Source organism: Mirounga leonina, unplaced genomic scaffold (assembly GCF_011800145.1).
Source record: "Mirounga leonina isolate KUSES-001 unplaced genomic scaffold, KU_Mleo_1.0 Mir_128, whole genome shotgun sequence".
NCBI lineage: Eukaryota > Metazoa > Chordata > Mammalia > Carnivora > Phocidae > Mirounga > Mirounga leonina.
In genome coordinates this window covers 277879-296591 of record NW_023270320.1, presented here as the reverse complement: position 1 = coordinate 296591, position 18713 = coordinate 277879, and the positions used below count along the sequence as shown (strand labels likewise).

Below are 18713 nucleotides of genomic sequence, written 5' to 3'. Positions count from 1 at the left end.
CCTACAGAGAGTACTGCTTGTAACTGTGTATCTTAGATCCCCACCCAGTCTGTTAAACTAGCCACCTGCTAAGTGCATCCTCTAGATGGAGGAGACCAGAAAGAATATTTTCACTTGGTCACCAAGCCAAGCTCTTAGGACATAAAACCAGATGAAAGGAGAAACCTCATTCAGGTTTTTTTATATGTGTATTAGCAGCTTTAGCTGACCCTTGGGTCTCTCAGAGCTAACAAATACCTAGAAGGAATGTGCCATTGGGTTTACAGTGTACCTCATTGCATGGAAGTTTTCTTGAGGTTGGCCACTGACCTAGTGTTAATCTAACTTGTTCTGTGACTAACCTATCCTAACATAGGAGTGTTTGAGTTGGGTGGCAAGGGCCCTAACAGTGTTTAAGTGCTCAACTCATGCCCACCAATTTTGTGGCTTTGGCTTCCAAGATGTCTCTTAACAATAGCTTTTACCTCATATACACACTAACCTTCAGCAAAGCTTATCTGAAACAAATGCTGGTCTGATAAGAACCATGAACTCAGTCTGTAAGGCAGGCTTGAGCAGCAGGCTTGTAGGGCCTATGCCTGGTGTTCTGTCCTATGGTAATAACTTTTGTGTGGCAAACAACCCAAAAAACACAGACAGACAAAGGACATCAATGACCATCTCTGGGAGGAAATGGATCAGTAAAACCAACAGTATTCTACCAAATTTTTACCAAGAATCACTAAGCCCAAAGAACTAGTTCCACAATATTTTCTCCTGCTAATCTAAATTTAGAGAAAGGAGAAAAAGAGTCTTACCGCTCTTGCCCCATTGGACTCTGGGGATGGATTCCTGGAAGCTGCCACGGTAAGAAATCTTACCTTCTGCAAGCTATATGTCAGAAGTCCCAAGATTGGAAAGCTGTAGAATCTTCAAAGCAAATATCAAGCAGAATTTGATCTTGCCAACTATGCCTACTGTAGGAAAGGAAATAATTTTTCCTGTGCCCTTCAGGGTTCTTCTTGACTAAGAATTAAATTGACATGAGACAGATTAACGGGAGAAAAAAACCAAAGTTCTATTACATGCAAACAGAAGCTCAGTAATGAAATTGAGACCTAAAGAAATGACTGAGGAAGGCAGTTTTTATACTTTTTAAACAAAGAGACAATAAATCTGTGCAGGATTGACACAACATGGAAAACTTAACTTTGGGAGCTTCAGTTAGTAAGGAATTCTGAATAGAATTGGGCTGCGGTAGTAACAAGGGTTGTTAATACAGCCTTCTCGGCTCCAAATTTTATATCTCTGATGATAAGGATATCTTTACGGCCTGGTGCAAGAAGCATACCTTTCTCATGAGAGATTTACATCTTGTTTTCTGGAGACAAAGGAGGGAGGGATTAGAGTGTTCTTTTTGCATTGGTTGTTTCTTAAGTAACTTTTATTGAAAATAATTGATATGCCAAAGTGGCACATTTTGGGTGGCCTGCCCTTGGCCTTTACACTCTATAAAGATTTAATAGTAGTTATGATAGTACCTGAAGATATTTATGAAAGAAAATTCATACTATACAAGGATTAACCCTTAACTTTACTTAATGATTTGTAGGGCTGTCATTTATGAATCCGTCCAAATCCTTTGCAAACCAGTCGCAGAAAGCAAATTCTGCCTGCCTGTGTTGTACCTTCAACTACCTTAGGGGCACCGAAGTGACTCAGTCGGTTGAGTGACTGACTATTGAGTTTGGTTCAGGTCGTGACCCCAGGGTCCTGGAATCGAGCCCTGTATCGGGCTCCCCACTCAGCAGGAAATCTGCTTGTCTCCATCTCCTTCTGCTTCTCCCTCCCACGCTCACTCATTCTCTCTCTCTCAAATAAATAAATCTTCAAAAGAAAAAAAACCCTACCTCAGTGATGTAGAATTTAAGTTTGCCTCCTACCAAGGTAGGATACCTCTTCATCCTGTAAGATAATTTAAGAATTTTACCCAATTTTCATGTGCTGTCACTAGAGAAATAAAGCAACTCTAAAAATGTCTTATGCCCTTTACAAATATAATATAAATATATCCCAATTGTACTAGTATAGAAGAGCATTTGCTGAACACATATTTGTTTCCAAGTTCAGCAAGGATTTATTTTGGAATGCCCTCATTGGTATCACATTATATTTTAAATGTCTTTGCCCATTAACATAAGGAAATTGAAGGTTCTATGCAAAATTCTCATATTTCCTTTGGTTCCAAACCTGGTAGGGCCTGCAGTGTTAGCCTTCAGGCCATGACTCAAGAATTCTTTCTCATTAGTATGGATATGGCTTACTGACCTTTTCTACTCTTTGGGGGGGGGGGCGTATTTTTGTCATTTTACTGGGGCAGTGGAAGAATGCTTTTCAAGCCAACATACAGGAAAGATTAGTGTATTAAAAGAAAAAATAGACAATGTACATACTATGTCTTTCTATACATATTAAGTTTTTCTCATATTAAACTTGAATAAAAGCAAAAAGTTGATGATCAGGGAATCCAAAGTGAGCAGTTGCCAAAAACAGGATGAATCGATTTTGACGTAGGAAAAAATTCTCTGCTTTTTGAATAAAATAGAAAAATTGGAACAGTAAGATATCAGCCACAATTTGTTCCCAGTTTAGTTCAGAAGAAATTAAAGTTGAAGGGTATAGCATGCAAATAGAAACTTTTACATGAAGCCTATACCTTTTGGTGGATTAAAAAAATGCATAACTTTATTTTTTGGCATATATCCAGCAATACTCTTTACTTAATATTTTATTGCTCAGGAATATTTTCTGATTCCTTCCTCTTTATGAAAAAATGGTGACAATCTGTGCTTTCAGTCCCAGTTATGTATTAACTCTTTTACAAAGATCAGTGGCAATAATTGAAGCCAAGATGTTGTTACTTTATATTTCCAAAAAGACTTCTTCAATTTTATAATGGAGATGAGAACATTAATAAGAACTGGTTTGTAATATTGAAGATTTAATGACAGTTCCATTATCACTCATCTGCCAAATTCTCTTGCAGAAATGTATATTCCGTGTGTGTGTGTGTGTGTGTGTGTGTGTGTGTGTGTGAGAGAGATATGTAGAATAATAAACACAAAGGTTTGTTTGACTTTTCTTGTTCCTTATTTTAACCTATGATGGGCAAGAAACAGTTCCCTAGCCAGGGCTGATAGTCAAGGAATGTGTTCAGTTGAACAGGCTGTTTACTTTGGATGTCCCTTCAGTCCTGATTGGGCAGTGTCTTTCCTGATCAGTCAGAGTCCATGCTAAGTCAGCTCTTAAATAACTTGAATATAACTCTTATATCTCAGAGTTAACTAAGACATTGTACTTGAGTCTGGTTTAACTGGTCTTTCCCTGCATACAAAGCAGAGTAAAGTGTCCAGTGCTATGGGAACCAAGTATTGCAGGTTAGGTGAGATCCCAGATTCCACGTCGGTAAAATGGAGATTATAATAATCGCTTCCTCATAAAGTTGTAGGCTTTAGTTAATACATATCAGGTTTTGGAACAGTGCTTAAAACAATGTGTGCTGTTACTTCTGCTATAATTAGTACTGCTATTTGCATTGGTACTGTGCAAAAACTTTGGGCTGGTCACATCTGAGAGGGCAGACACAGGGATCGTGCCTCAGCTCTGAATCTCATAGCCATGAGCAAGGATACCTTTGAAAGTTCTGTAGTTCAGTGAAATTAGAAAACATACCTAACTTGCATTCCCCTCCTATCCCAACTTCTTCTTTCCTTTTCCCTTATATTCATGTCACTGGAGTAGCAGTCCTAACCATTTGCAAAAGGGTTATCATCTGGACAGTTTCTCTTTCTTAATGTAGCCTTAGAATATATTTCCTTGTCTGAATTGCCCTATAAGCTTTGAAATCCTTAGATACGTAGCCTCCTCAGTAGCTTACTCCACCTCTAGGACTGCAAGTGTAGTTAATAAAGGAGACATTAATGTGAAAAGAGGCATTAAGACCTAACCAAAAGGATTGTTTGGATCAAATTTAGTGTACATTTTCAATGTTAGCCCAATGCCCAGAGCACTGTATATAGGTGCTCAGTTAACATTACTGCCTTCTCCTTTCCTTCTATTTGTTTTTTTTTTTTTTAAGATTTTCTTTTTCTTTTTTTTTTTAAAGAGAGAGAGAGAGCAGGGAGAAGGGGCAGAGGGAGAGGGAGAGAGAGTATCCCAAGCCGACTTCACACTAAGCCCAGAGCCCTATGCGGGGTTCAGTTTCACAACCTTGAGACCATGACCTGAGCTGAAATCAAGAGTCATACACTTAACCAACTGAGCCACCCGGCCACCCATCCTTCTATTTTATTTTTATCTTATTTGTTGTGCACTTCTATGCATATTTTGGCCTTTTTCTCTCATCTGGGCAGTTGTAATAGCCTCCTCACTGGTGTTCTGTTTTCTAATTCCTCTCATCTTGTCCTCAGCACTTATCTCCTGTATTCTGCTATAAATGAACTCTTCATAGATTACAAAATTCTCTACAAAATAAATTCTTTTAAAGAAAAAGAAAAAAGAGCTAGAGGGTCTACTTTGGCAATATGATGGCCTAGAGATTCTAAAACTTGCATTATAAAACATCTAAAAGTGATCAAATGGGGTGCCTAGATGGCTTAGTCAGATAAGCATCTGCTTTCAGCTCAGGTCATGATCCCAGGGTCCTGGGATGGAGCCCCACATCAGACTGCCTGATCAGCAGGGAGCCTACTTCTCCCTCTCTCTCTGCCACAACCCCCTGCTCATGCTATCTTTCTTGCTCTCTCTCTCTCTCAAATAAATAAAATCTTTTTTAAAAAATAAAAATAAGTAAAAAAATAATAAAATATTTAAAATGCCTTTTAAAAGAATGAATGACTATAACAATGAAAGGGAAATCCTGTAAGCCAGGAAAAAAGCATGAATACAAATCTAGGGAAGGAAGCTAACCCTAGGGCTGCTATACCTTTAGAGTACCTCTGGATCTGGGTTTTGAAGAAATACTGGAGATAAAATTACACAGCTTTTAGCACAGAAGGACATAAAGAATGTGAAGGAGCAGTCAAGAAACCTGTGGAGTGGAATGAGAAATTAGAGTGTCAGAGGTTACAATAGTGGAACAATGGAGGACACAATATTCAAAGATCTAATGACTAGAAGTGTTTGGAATAGATACGCAGAAAGCCCAAAGAACACCAAGCTGGCTCAGTTTAAAGAAACCTCTTCTTAGGCATAACAATTAGGCTCAAGATAGATATTGCAACAATGACAGGAGCCAAAGGATAGTGAAATAATATCTTCATAAGAAAATATAATTGTCATCCTAGAATTTTTAATAAAATAAAGACATTTTTATATAAACAAAAATAGAAAAAAGATTTACCACCCAAACAATCCTCACTAAAGGAACTTCTAAGTATAGATTTAAAGAATTAATTGAAAATTACCTCAGGGTGCCTGGGTGGCTCAGTCAGTTGAGCATCCAACTCTTGATTTTGAAGCTCAGGTCATGATCTTAGGGTCCTGGGATGGAGCCCCAAGTCAGGTTCCATGCTCAGTGGGAAGTCTGCTTGAGGATTTCTCTCCCTCTCTGCCTCCTCCCCCTGCTCAAGTTCTCGCTCTCTCTCACATAAATCTTAAAAAAAAAAGAAAGAAAGAAAGAAAATGGCCTCAAAAAAATTTGAGGTAAAGAAAGTGTTAATGAATAAAGGTAATAGTAAACATGACAGTAAATCTAAATAGACAGTGGCAGTTTATAGAAAAATAATGATATCCCTTTTGGTAGTGTTAAAAAAAAATAAAAGTAATAGGTGGCATTATCATGTAAGGTTGGAGGCAGATGATTAGAATAAAATATTACAAAATCTTTGTATTTTCAAAAAGAAGGAAGGTATCTTTGGACTTCAAGTATGCATATTAAAAAGAATCATGAAAACACAGTCTAGTGCATAGAATGGTGTCTTTGATCAAGTTCAGTAAATACCTTTTCACAGTAGACACCCAGGTATCTTTAAAATCTGTCTACCAACTCTCTATCACCCTTATAATTTTAAAGCCTTTTAGTAAGAGACATTGGGTTTCCAAACAGAACTCTTACTCATTCCTCCCATCATGTTTATTATGTAACCAGTTACAACTCTTTCCCTGGTCTTCTATATTTTAATAATCTTGGAGTTATGAAATCAGTTTTAACTCATTCTGCAGTCATTATGAGGAGCAGTGCTCTTCATTCATTGACATCTAACCCATGTGCTTCACATGGCAAGCCTCACCAAAGATACAAGAGCCATAGCAGCACTTTGTGTGTGGCTTTAGGATCAGGACTGTTGAGCTTGCCTTTAGAGAGCCTCCCCAGCCTGCTCTAGTGCACAGTGGTCTCTTTCTTCCCTGAGTTCCACTCATTTGTACCCACAGTCCCCTATGTAAATGGAGGTAACAATAGTACCTTATTTTTAGCATTGTGGTATGAGTTAAATGAATTAATACATATAAAATCATTTAAAGTAGTACTTTTGTAACACACTAGCTATATACTGTTGAGCACTTGCTCCTAAGTTGTGTTAAGAATATTGATTGTTTATTTAAGGCTTAAACAACTTAATTATAATTGATCAAAAACAAGATTTTATGTTTTAACCTCCTGTGGGAGATGGGAAAGTAGAGAATGCAATACAGAGTTAATGCTCATTGACTTAAGCATTAGTCATCCACAGTAACAAGATCACGTTTCATTTGGAAAGCTCTTTGTGATCTGTTTCTAGTAGGCTTGGTGTGGTAATGATACAGAGCTACTAAAATTTTTTGTGAACATGTACATGGATTCATGGATTGGAGATTTCTACTTGAAAAATAGTAAGATTTGGGGCGCCTGGGTGGCTCAGTTGGTTAAGCGACTGCCTTCGGCTCAGGTCGTGATCCTAGAGTCCCGGGATCGAGTCCCGCATCGGGCTCCCCGCTCGGCGGGGAGTCTGCTTCTCCCTCTGACCCTCCTCCCTCTCATGCTCTCTGTCTCTCATTCTCTCTGTCTCAAATAAATAAATAAAATCTTTAAAAAAAAAAAAAAAAAAAAAGAAAAGTAGTAAGATTTGTAGATCTTTGAACTGAAGGAATCTCAAGATGCCTCTGCTAGTTTTAGAGTTTGGTGGAAAGGCTTTAAAATCCAGGACCTACAAGCCTCCTATAAAAACAAAAGGATTTTCTTGAAGATGACGGAGTAGGAGGACCCAAAGCTCACTTTCTCTCACAGATACAACTAGATAACACTCAAATCAGCATAAGTAACCCAGAAAACACCCCCAAGACTGACAGAACAAAGTCCTCAACTAAATGTAGAGAAGAGGTCACATCGAAGAAGATAGGAAGGGTGGAGATGTGGTTTGGGAGTGAAGAGGACTGTGGCTGTCCACTGTCAGGAGTGAAACCAAGGGTGTGGTGAAGGGAGAGAAACAGAGTACCACACCAGGGAACCCACTCAGGGAAGACTAATATTTGGCTTTGAAAGTAAGAGGGGCTGGGGGTCCTGGGATTGAGCACCGCATTGGGCTCCCTGCTCTGCAGGGAGCCTGCTTCTCCCTCCCCTCTGCCTGCCACTCTCCCTGCTTGTGTGTGCTCACTCTCTTTCTCTGTCAAATAAATAAATAAAATATTTTTTAAAATAAAGAAAGTAAGTAAGTGGGGCTTACCTCATGAGTTCTTACAGCTTGTGGGACTTAAAGCTTGGATTTTTAAAAAAAAATAAGCAGGCTCAGCTGTGGGAGAGCCCAGAGGACATTAGGAAGGTGAGTCCCTATCCTTAAAGAAACAGTATGACAAACAGCCAGCAGAGCTACAAAGTAGAAGTAGCAGTTTGAAAAACACCTGGGGTATACTGGAGGGAGGGTTATTTACTCATGTCAGAGCATGGTTTGAAGAGGCAGGAATCACAGGGAGACCTCTCCAGGATTAAAGGAGCTGGCAGGTGCCATTTCATTCCCCCATTCCTCAGCATAATCACACAGCCACCTGCATGGCACTGACACTTGCTACCTAACTTGCTTACACCAAGCCCCATCCCCCCACATTATGGTGGATCTGCCCTTGCCAGTCATGCTTGCCTCAGTCCTGATGCTACATGTCCCCTCCCCCAGAAGAATGGTGCAAACCAAGCTAACACCACATCTCCTGACCTGGAGCCTCAGTTCTGGTGGTAGTGGCAGGTCTCATTTTGCAAGCAGACCAATGCACACCTTCTTAAAATGTGCACCATTTGGCTAGGGACCAAACACTGCCCACAACAGGCAACAAGAGTCTCTGCACACAACTGCACTAAAGGATAAAGTGGCCAGGACACAACAGTAGGGCACAGCACACATAGGAAACACTCCTTGAAGCATCAAGTTCTGTAGAGGAGGGTCACTGCACTATAGGGCACTATAAGACCTCTTCTTCATAAGGCCATTACCTTAAAGAACAGGAGATGAAGCTGACTTTCCTAACACATGGAAACAGATACAGTTGGACAAAAATGAAGAGACAGAGGAGTATGTCCCAAATAAAAACACAGGACAAAATCATAGCAAGAGACCTAAGCAAAATGGAGATAAATGATATGCCTGATAGAGAATTTTAAGTAATGATCATAAAGATACTCACTGGACTTGAGAAAAGAGAAAAGGACATCAGTGAGACCCTGAACAAAGAGATTTAAAGAAGAAGCAGAGATGAACAAGACAATAAATAAAATTAAAAGTACACTTGATAGAATAAATAGCAGGTTAGAGGACTCAGAGGAACAAATTAATAACCTGGAAGATAGAGAAATGGAAAGTAACCAAGCTGAACAAAAGAGAGGGAAAAAATTATGCAAAATGAGAATAGATTTAAGGAACTCAGCAATTACATCAAGCATAATAACATTCACATTTTAGGGATCCCCGAAGAAGATCACATTTTAGGGATCCCTGAAGAAGAAGAAAAAGAGAAGGGGGCAGAAAATTTATTTGAAAAAATAATGGCTGAGAACTCCCCTGACCTGAAGAAGATCCATATCCAGGAGGCACAGAAATTACTCAACAAAATCAATGCAAGGAGGTCCACACCAAGACACATAGTAATTAAAATGGCAAAGTAGTGATAAAGAGAAAAAAATTTAAAGCACCAAGAGAAAAGAAGACATTACTTATAAGGGAAATCCCATAAGGCAATCAGTGGGTTTTTCAGCAGAAACTTTACAGGCCAGGAGACAGTGGCATGATATATTCAAAGTGCTGAAAGGGAAAAATCTTCAGCCAAGAATACTCTATCCAGCAAGGCTATCATTCAGAACAGAATGAAAGATGAATGGATAAAGAAGATGTGGTGTATATATACACAATGGAATACTACTCAGCTGTCAAAAATGAAATCTTGCCATTTGCAATGATGTGGATGGAACTAAAGGGTATTATGCTAAGTGAAAGAAGTTAATCAGAGAAAGAATTATCATATGATCTCACTCATATGTGGAATTTAAGAAACAAAACAGGATCATAGTGGAAGGGAGGGGAAAATAAAACAAGATGAAATCAGAGAAAGAGACAAACCATAAGGTAGACTCTTAACTATAGGAAACAAACAGGGTTGCTGGAGGGGAGAGGGTGGGGGATGGGGTAACGGGGATGGACATTCAGGGGGGCATGTGATGTAATGAGCACTGGGTATTATATAAGACTGATGAATCACTGAACTCTACATCTGAAACTAATAATACATTATATGTTAATTGAATTTAAATTTAAAAAGAATGACAGATAAAGTTTCTCAGAAAAACAAAAAAATAAAGGAGTTCATGACAACTAAACCAACCCTATAAGAAATATTAAAAGGGACACTTTGAGTGGAAAGGAAATGAAAGACCATAGAGTATGAAAAGTAGGAAACACAAAAGCAGTAAAAATAAGTATATGTGTAAAAACCGGCCAAGGGATTCACAAAATAAAAGAATATAAAATAAGATATGGTATACCTAAAACATGAGGGTGAGAGGAGTAAAGAATGGGTTCCAGCTTAAGCAACCATCAACATAGCATGGACTGCTATATGTAGAAGATGTTACATAAAAACCAGTGGTAGCCACAAATCAAAAACCAGTAATAGATATGCGAAGAATAACAAGAACTAGATCCAAGTATGTTACTAAAGAAAGCCAGCAAACCATGAAAGAGAGCAAGAGAAGAAAGAATAGAAGAAAAACTACAAGAATAACCACAAAATAAGTAACAAAATGGCAATACATACACATCTATCAATAATCATTTTCAATATAAATGTACTAAACGCTCTAATGGATAAGACATGGGGTGCAAAACTACAATGTGATATCACCTCACACCTGTCACAATGGCTAAAATCAACACAAGAAACAACAGGTGTTGGCAAGGATGTGGAGAAAAAGGAACCTTCCTGCACTGTTGGCCAGAATGCAGACGGGTGCACTCATTGTGAAAAATAGTATGGCCCATCCTCAAAAAATTAAAAATAGAACTCCCCTATATCTAATAATCACAGTACTGGGTATTTACCCAAAACATGTAACAACACTAATTCAAAGAGATATGTGCACCCCTATGTTGATTGCAGCATTATTTACAATAGCCAACTATTGAAGCAGCCCATGTTCATCAACAGATTAATTGATAGAGAAGATGTGATACATACATGCAATGGAGTATTACTCAGCCATAAAAAGAATTAAATCTTGCCATATACAACAACATGGGTGGAGGTAGAGTGTATAATGCTAAGCAAAATAAACCAGTCAGAGAAAGACTAATACCACATGATTTCACTCATATGTGCCATTTAAGAAACAAAAATTATTAAAGGAAAAGAGAGAGAAGACAAAGCAAGGAACAAATTCTTAACTATAGAGAACAAACTGATGCTTACTAGAGTGGGGGTGGGGTGGTTCAATTGGGGAAACAGTTAAAGAGTACTTACCATGATGGCACGTAAAGAAGAGTTAACACCTATTTTTCTCAATCTATTCCAAAAAAATAGTTGAAGAAGGAAAGCTTCAAATTCATTCTATGAGACCAGCATTAGCCTGATAAGAAAACCAGATGAAGACACCACAAAAAAACAAAACTACAGGCCAGTATCTCTGATAAACATAGATGCAGAAATCCTCAACAAAATACTAGCAAGCCAAATCCAACAATACATTAAAAAAAATCAACAAGATCAAGTGGGATTTATTCCCAGGATGGAAGGATGGTTCAATATTTGCAAGTCAATCAATGTGATACATCAATTAGAGAAAGGATAAAATCCATATGATCATTTCAATAGATACATAAAAAACATTTGACAAAATATAACATCCATTCATGATTTTTAAAAAGGCCCTCAACAAGATAGGTTTAGAGGGAACATACCTCAACATATAAAGACCTTACATGAAAATCCCTCATCATACTCAATGGGAAAAATCTGAGAGCATTTCCCCTATGTGAGGAATAAGACAAGGATGTCCACTCTCACCACTTTTAGTCAACAAAGGCTGGAAGTCCTAGCCACAGCAGTCAAACAACAAAAAGAAATAAAAGGCATCTAAAACATTAAGAAAGAAGTAAAACTTTGAGTATTTGCAGATGACATAAGACTACATAGAAAACCCTAAAGACTCCACCCAAAAGCTATTAGAACTGATAAATTTGGTAAAGTTGCAGGATACAAAATCAATGTACAGAAATCTGTTGCATTTCTATACATTATTGATGAAGCAGCAGAAAGAAATTAAGAAAACAATCCCATTTACAGTTGCACCAAAAATAATAAAATACCTAGGAATAAACGTAACTAAAGATGTAAAAGAAATCAAAGACCACACAAAGAAATGGAAAGACCTTCCATGCTCATGGATTGGAAGAACAAATATTGTTAAAATGTCTTATACTACCCAAAGCAATCTACAGATTTAATGCAAATCCCTATCAAAATACCAACAGCATTTTTCACAGAACTGGATCAAACAATCCTAAAATTTGTATGGAATCACAAAAAAACTCTGAATAGCCAAAGCAATTTTAAAAAGAAAAGGTGGAGGCATCACAATTCCAGACTTCAAGTTATGTTGCAGAATTCTAGTAATGAAAACAGTATTGTACTGACACAAAAATAGACACATAGATTAATAGAACAATAGGATACACAGAAATAAACACACAACTACATGATCAATTAATCTTTGAAAAAGGAGGAAAGAATGTGCAATGGGGAAAAGTCTGTTCAACAAATGGTGTTGGGAAAACTGGACAGCAACATGCAAAAGAATGAAACTGGACCATTTTTTTTCACCATACACAAAAATAAAGCCAAAATGGCTTAAAGACCTAAAATGTGAGACCTGAAACCATAAAAATCCTAGAAGAGAGCACAGGCAGTAACTTCTTTGACATCAGGTGTAACAATATTTTCCTAGATACTTCTCCTGAGGCAAGGGAAATAAAAACAAAAATGAACAGTTGGGACTACTAAATTAAAAGTATCTGCACAGAGAAGGAAACTGTCAACAAAACTAAAAGGCAATCTGTGGAATGGGAGAAGAAATTGGCAAATGACATACCTGATAAAGGATTAGTATCCAAAATATATAAGGAACTTATTCAACACCCAAAAAACAACCCAATTAAAAAATGGGCAGAAGACATGAACAGACGTTTCTCCCAAGAAGACATCCAGATGGCCAATAGACACATGAAAAGATGCTCAACATCAGTCATCATCAGGGAAGTGCAAATCAAAACCACTGTGAGATATTACCTGTCAGAATGGCTAAAGTCAAAAACTCAAGAAAGAACAAGTATTGGCAAGTATGTGGAGAAAAAGGGACCCTCATGCACTGTTGGTGAGAATGCAAACTGGTGCAGCTACTGTGGAAACAGTATGGAGGTTTCTTAAAAAATTAAAAATAGAACTACCCTAAGTACCCAGTAATCACACTATTGGGTATTTACCCAAAAAATACAAAAACACTAAGTCAGAGGCACACATACATCCCCATGTTTATTGCAGCATTATTTACAATTTCCAAATTATGGAAGCAGCCCAAGTGTCCTTCAGTAGATGAAGGAGTAAAGAAATGGTATATATATTATATGTTATATGTTATATCTTATATACACACACACACACAAGGGAATATTACTCAGCCATAAAAAAACGACTGAAACCTTGTCATTTGCAACAACATGGATGGATCAGAGAGTGTGATGCTAAGCAAAATAAGTCAGTCAGAAAAAGATAAATACCATATGATTTCACTCATATGGGGAATTTAAGAAACAAACAAATGAACAAAGGAAGAAAGAGACAAACCAAGAAACAGACTCTTAAATATAGAGAACTAACTGATGGTTACCAGAGGTGACTTGGGTGGGGGGGGGGTGAAATAGGTGATGGGGATTAAAGATGATGGAAGAAAGCAAAAAAAAAAAAAGAGAGAGAGAACCAAAAAAGAAAAGGGTTTTCTCTAAATTACTTTCCACCATTAGCTAGTGGTTTGCTTTAACTTAGGTAAATTATCCATTTTTTAAATGAAGCATCTGAAGTTTTGAAAAGTTGGTGCATTTGGTCAGTGGTCAGGAGTTACTCAGGGGGTTTGGGTGAGATGGTTTAAAGACAGGACTAGAAACCAGCTGGTCTGTTTTCTAGACAGGTGCCTTCAGCACACCATGCTGTCTTTGGTCCTACTCTGTCTGCCATGGCTCCTGCAGCCTGTGGTCACTTCTGTGTGCACTGTTCTCACATCAACTGTATCAGAATTTGACACCTATTGAACAATGCAGTCAATATTTATTATATATATATAATGATCTATGGTTCTCTTTATAAAGGAGATAATTGTGTACTGTTGTTGATTTATTTTTGAGTACATACTTTTAAACCTTGTATAGTGAAAACAGATGGATTGATTTTTTTATTTTTTTTTTTAATTTCCCCTGGAAACCTGCAGAGCGGATGTTTTGAGTCCTTTTTTTGCCAGATGGATATATCAGTATGGTGTTGGCAGGGGCACCTGTGTTCTGTAGGGAGATATTCACAGTTACCAACCCTAAGGTTTCTTGAGTCTTCAGTCAAAGAAGATTTAAAGGATTTGCTTAAGAATAATGTATTTCCTAATTTAATCAGGTATCCAAGTTAAGATGGCATAAAGGCAGCCAAATAGTTGATAAAGGAAAAAGAATAAGTGGTCCTCCCTACCTATTTGGATAGACATGTTTAGAAAAATGGCATTCAGATATACCATAACATTTTCCAGTTACATATTTTAATGAAGATTAAATAGTAAACTGTTTTTGCTAAACTGTGCTTTTGTTGACAGTCTGTAAAAGCATACATAAGTCAATAGAGAAATTCCACTTTTTACTCCAAGAAAATATAAACAAATGTGAGGACTTCTGAAAGAAAATTAATTTGGAGAATTTTTATGAGGGTACCTAATGTCTGCCTTACACGGTGCCAGGTACTGTGAATTATAAAAATGAAGGGTACCTGCTCTCAGGTCATTCGTAATCTCCTGAAAGAGACATCTCAACAAAAATATTGTTACAGTGTGGCAGGATCTGCAACTGAGGTATCACAGATTGCCATAGGAATAATAATAACTAAAGTTATAATCCAGCTGGTAGGTGTGTGGGGGAAATGCCAAGAGGAGTTCTTATATATTCTGAGATTTTAATGATTTCTAGAAACTTTGACAGAGCTCTAAGTGATCTGGTACATGAACCTTTTAAGCTTTCTCTTAGATTAATATGTACTTCCAGAATGCCTCTTTGCTTTCCCAGTCCTTAAGTCGTGTCTCTACAGCCATGCTGCCTGGGTTAGATTCCTGCTTATCTTCCTAGTTGTGTGGCCATGAGCGGATTACTTTCTGTGCTTCAGTTTTATGAAAAGACAAGAGTCATAGTACCTATCTCACAGGATTATTGTGAAGATTAATTGAGACAATACATGGAAAACATTCTTGGAATACTGCTTTTTTTTTTTAAGTCTCAAGAAAATGTTAGTTCTCATTATTATTAATTTTGGAAGTTAATAAACTAGGAACATTGAAACACAATCACCATGTTGATCGTTTTGATTATTTCTAAAATGCTATTTTCTGTCAAATAAAATTTTCCATTTTTTTCCCCTTTCTAGCTCCAAGAGGAAAGCGAGGATGGAAAACTTTTTATGCTGTACTAAAAGGAACAGTCCTTTACTTGCAAAAGGTAAACATAAATTAAAAAATGAAGCCCACAAAACTTTATGAAATGATTTGACAAGGTATCCAGAAAATATTTACTTTGTACAAAGAGACTACATCAAACACCCAAAAGATTATTTAATTGATGTCTAAATTCTTTTTTAGGTTTTTTTTTGTTTCTGGTTAAAAAATTATTTTAGAAATTATATATATGTAATTATATATTATATAAAGTATTTTATACATAAAATATTTTATGATCTATGTGTTATATATATATTAAATATAAATATTGAGCTGTGTTCCATTTGTGTTCAGTTAGAAATTTTGAATAGAGGTTGATAAGTCGGACTGCATATGGTCTATGTAGGTACAGACCTGTGGCAGCACTTGTTTCGATGGTTATTTATACTATAGATTAGTTAGAGCCTTCATTTATCTCCTTCACTAATGCTATGTAACAGTATATCTTCATTTAATTTTTTGCCTTCATTTAGATCTTACCTAAATCTAGAAACACATTTCATTCAAGTCCTGAAGCATTGGTACTTAATCCAAATTATCTGGCTAAGTTTTTAACCAGACTATTTCCTGCCCTGATCCTTTCTTCTAATCCTAGAATCTGGGAACCTGTTTGGGATCAAGTTTGTATGTTCTGGCCTTTGAAGTGTAATCCCTGGAGCTTCCACCTCCCTAGCTCTGTGTGTGTGGACATGGGAAATTTGTGTGTTGACTGGAATGAGGTCTACTGCTTCCCAGGGCCAAATAGGATTCCAGCTCTAACTGTGAAGGGTAGCTTGGAATTCAGGCAAATAGGCAGCAAGGCAGTAACAACACTGTCCTCAATGATGACTGATAGGAAAAGTCTTAATTTTTTAACTGTGGTCAAAAACATATAACCCTCAATTAATTTCTAAGTACACAGTAGATAGTATTAACTATCAGCACAGTGTTGACAGTAGATCTCTAGAATTTTCCATCTTGCATGACACACAATACCAAGTGAACAGCAATTCTCTCACTACCCACCCCCCCCAACCCCTGGCAACCACCATTCTACCTTCTGTTTCTATGAGTTTGGCTATTTCATGTAAGTGGAAACAAGTAGTATTTGTCCTTCAATGACTGGCTGATTTCATTTAACATAATGTGATGAAGGTTCATCCATGTTGTAGCCTATGACAGAATTTCCTTCTTTTTTTATGGCTAAATAATACTCTATTTTTTACTTCATTTTCTTTATTCATTTGTTCATCCATAGATATTTATGTTGTTTCTACCTCTTGGTCATTGTAAATAATACTGAAGTAAACATGGAGTACAAATCTCTTTTTGATATCCTGATTCAATTCCCATTGATAACACAGAAGTGGGATCGCTGAATCATATGGTAGTTCTGTTTATTTTGTGAAGAACGTCTATACTGTTTTCCATAGTGGCTGAATTATTTTCAGTTCCCACCAACAGTGTACAGGAGTTCCAATTTCTCCACATGCATGTCAGCACTTCTTATTCTGTTTTTTTTGTTTTTAATAATGGCCATCCTAACAGGTGTGAGGTGATATCTCACTGTAGTTCTGATTTACATTTTCCTGATGATTAGTGATGTCAAGCATCTTTTCACGTACCAGTTGGCTATATAAGTGTTGTCTTTGTAGAAATGTCTATTCAGGTCCTTTACCCATGATTTATTCAGATGATTTGTTATTTTTTTTTTTTGTTTTTTTGCTGTTGAGTTATAGGAATTCCTTATGTATTTTGGATATTAATCCCTTATCATATATATGGTTTTCAGATATTTTCTCCCATTCTGTAGGTAGCCTTTGCACTCCCTTGTTTCCTTTGCTGTACAGAAGCTTTTTACTTTTGTGTAGTCTCACTTGTCTATTTTTGCTTCTATTGACTGTGCTTTTAGTATCACATCCAAGAAATCATTGCCAATGTCAGTGCCAACAAGCTTTTCCCCTATGTTTTCTTCTAGTTTTATAGTGTCAAGTCTACATTTGAGCCTTTAATCTATTTTGAGTTAACTTTTCTGTAGGGTGTAAGGATTAAATTTCATTCTTTCACATGTGGATACCCATTTTCCTAGTACTGTTTATTGAAGGAATTATCTTTTCCCCCTTGTGTACTGTTGGCACTCTGTGGAAATCAGTTTACTGTATATGCATAGTATGTCTGTCCTTATGCCAATGCTATAATGTTTTAATTACTGTAGCTTTGTAATGTATTTTGAAATCAGGAAGTGTGAGGTCTCTAAATTTGTTCTTTCTCAAGATTGTTTTGAGTATTCAGGATCCTTTCTCATTCCATATGAATCTTAGGGTGAGATTTCTATTTCTGTAAAAAATGCCATTGGGATTTTGATAAGTATTATATTGAATCTGTAGATGACTTTGGGGAGTATAAACATTTTAACAGTATTGTCTTCAAATCCATGAACATGAGATGCCTTTCCATTTATTTGTGTCTTTAATTTCTCTTAGCAATGTTTTCTATTTTTCAGTGTATAAGTTTTTCCCCTCCTTCATTAAGTTTATTCTTAAGTATTTTATTATTTTTGATGCTATTGTAAGTGGAAGTGTCTTCTTAATTTCCTTTCAGGATTATTCATTATTAGTATATAGAAATGCAACTGATTTACATATCAATTTTTTATCTGGCAGTGTTGCTAAATAAGTTTCTTAGTTCTAACAGGATTTTTTTGGTGTGTGTGTGTGTGGAATCTTAGAGTTTTCTATGTGTAAGGTCATGACATCTGTGAACAGATAGTGCTACTTTTTCCTTTCCAGTTTGGAAGGCTTTTATTTCTTTTTCTCACCCATTCTGGCTTGGACTTCAGTACTATATTGAATAGAAGAGGTGAGAGTGAGCTTCCTTGTCATATTTCTTTTCTTAGAAGAAAAACATCCGGTTTTTCACCATTGAATATAGTGTAAGCTGTGAGCTTTTCATATATGACTTTTATTATAGTAAGGTAATTTCCTTTTATTTTTTGTTGAATATTATCATTAAAAAATCTTCAATGTTTATTAAATGCTTTTTTCTGCATCTATTGAGATAATCATGTGGCTTATAACCTTTGTTCTGTTAATATGATTTATCACATTAATTGATTTTCATATATTGAATTACCTTTGCATCCGAGGAATAGCTCTCACTTGGTCACAGTGTGTGCTCCTTTTGATGTAGTGTTGGATTTGGTTTGCTGGTATTTTGTTGAGGATTTTTACATCTATATTCTTCAGGAATATTGACCTGTAGTTTTCTTGTGTACCTTTTTCTGGTTTTGGTATCAGGATAATGCTGGCCTCATAAAGTTGAGTTAAAAGTGTTCCCTCCTCCTCAATTTCTGGGAAGAATTTGAGAAGGATTGGCATTATTTCTTCTTTGAAACTCTTCTTTAGGGTACCTGGGTGGCTCAGTCAGTTAAGTGTCTGCCTTCAGCTCAGGTCATGATCCCAGCGTCCCAGGATCAAGCCCTGCATTGGGCTCCCTGCTCAATGGGGAG

General features: G+C 36.8%; 1 protein-coding gene across 1 annotated transcript in view; it reads left to right on the top strand.

Annotated features, from left to right (window-relative positions):
• The window catches only part of PSD3 (pleckstrin and Sec7 domain containing 3), a 522661-nt gene that overhangs the window by 418479 nt on the left and 85469 nt on the right, over nt 1-18713 (top strand). Inside the window, exon 13 of the mRNA XM_035003894.1 lies at nt 15157-15227. Coding sequence (XP_034859785.1) covers nt 15157-15227 — 71 coding nt within the window. The remainder of the gene's footprint in view (nt 1-15156; nt 15228-18713) is intronic.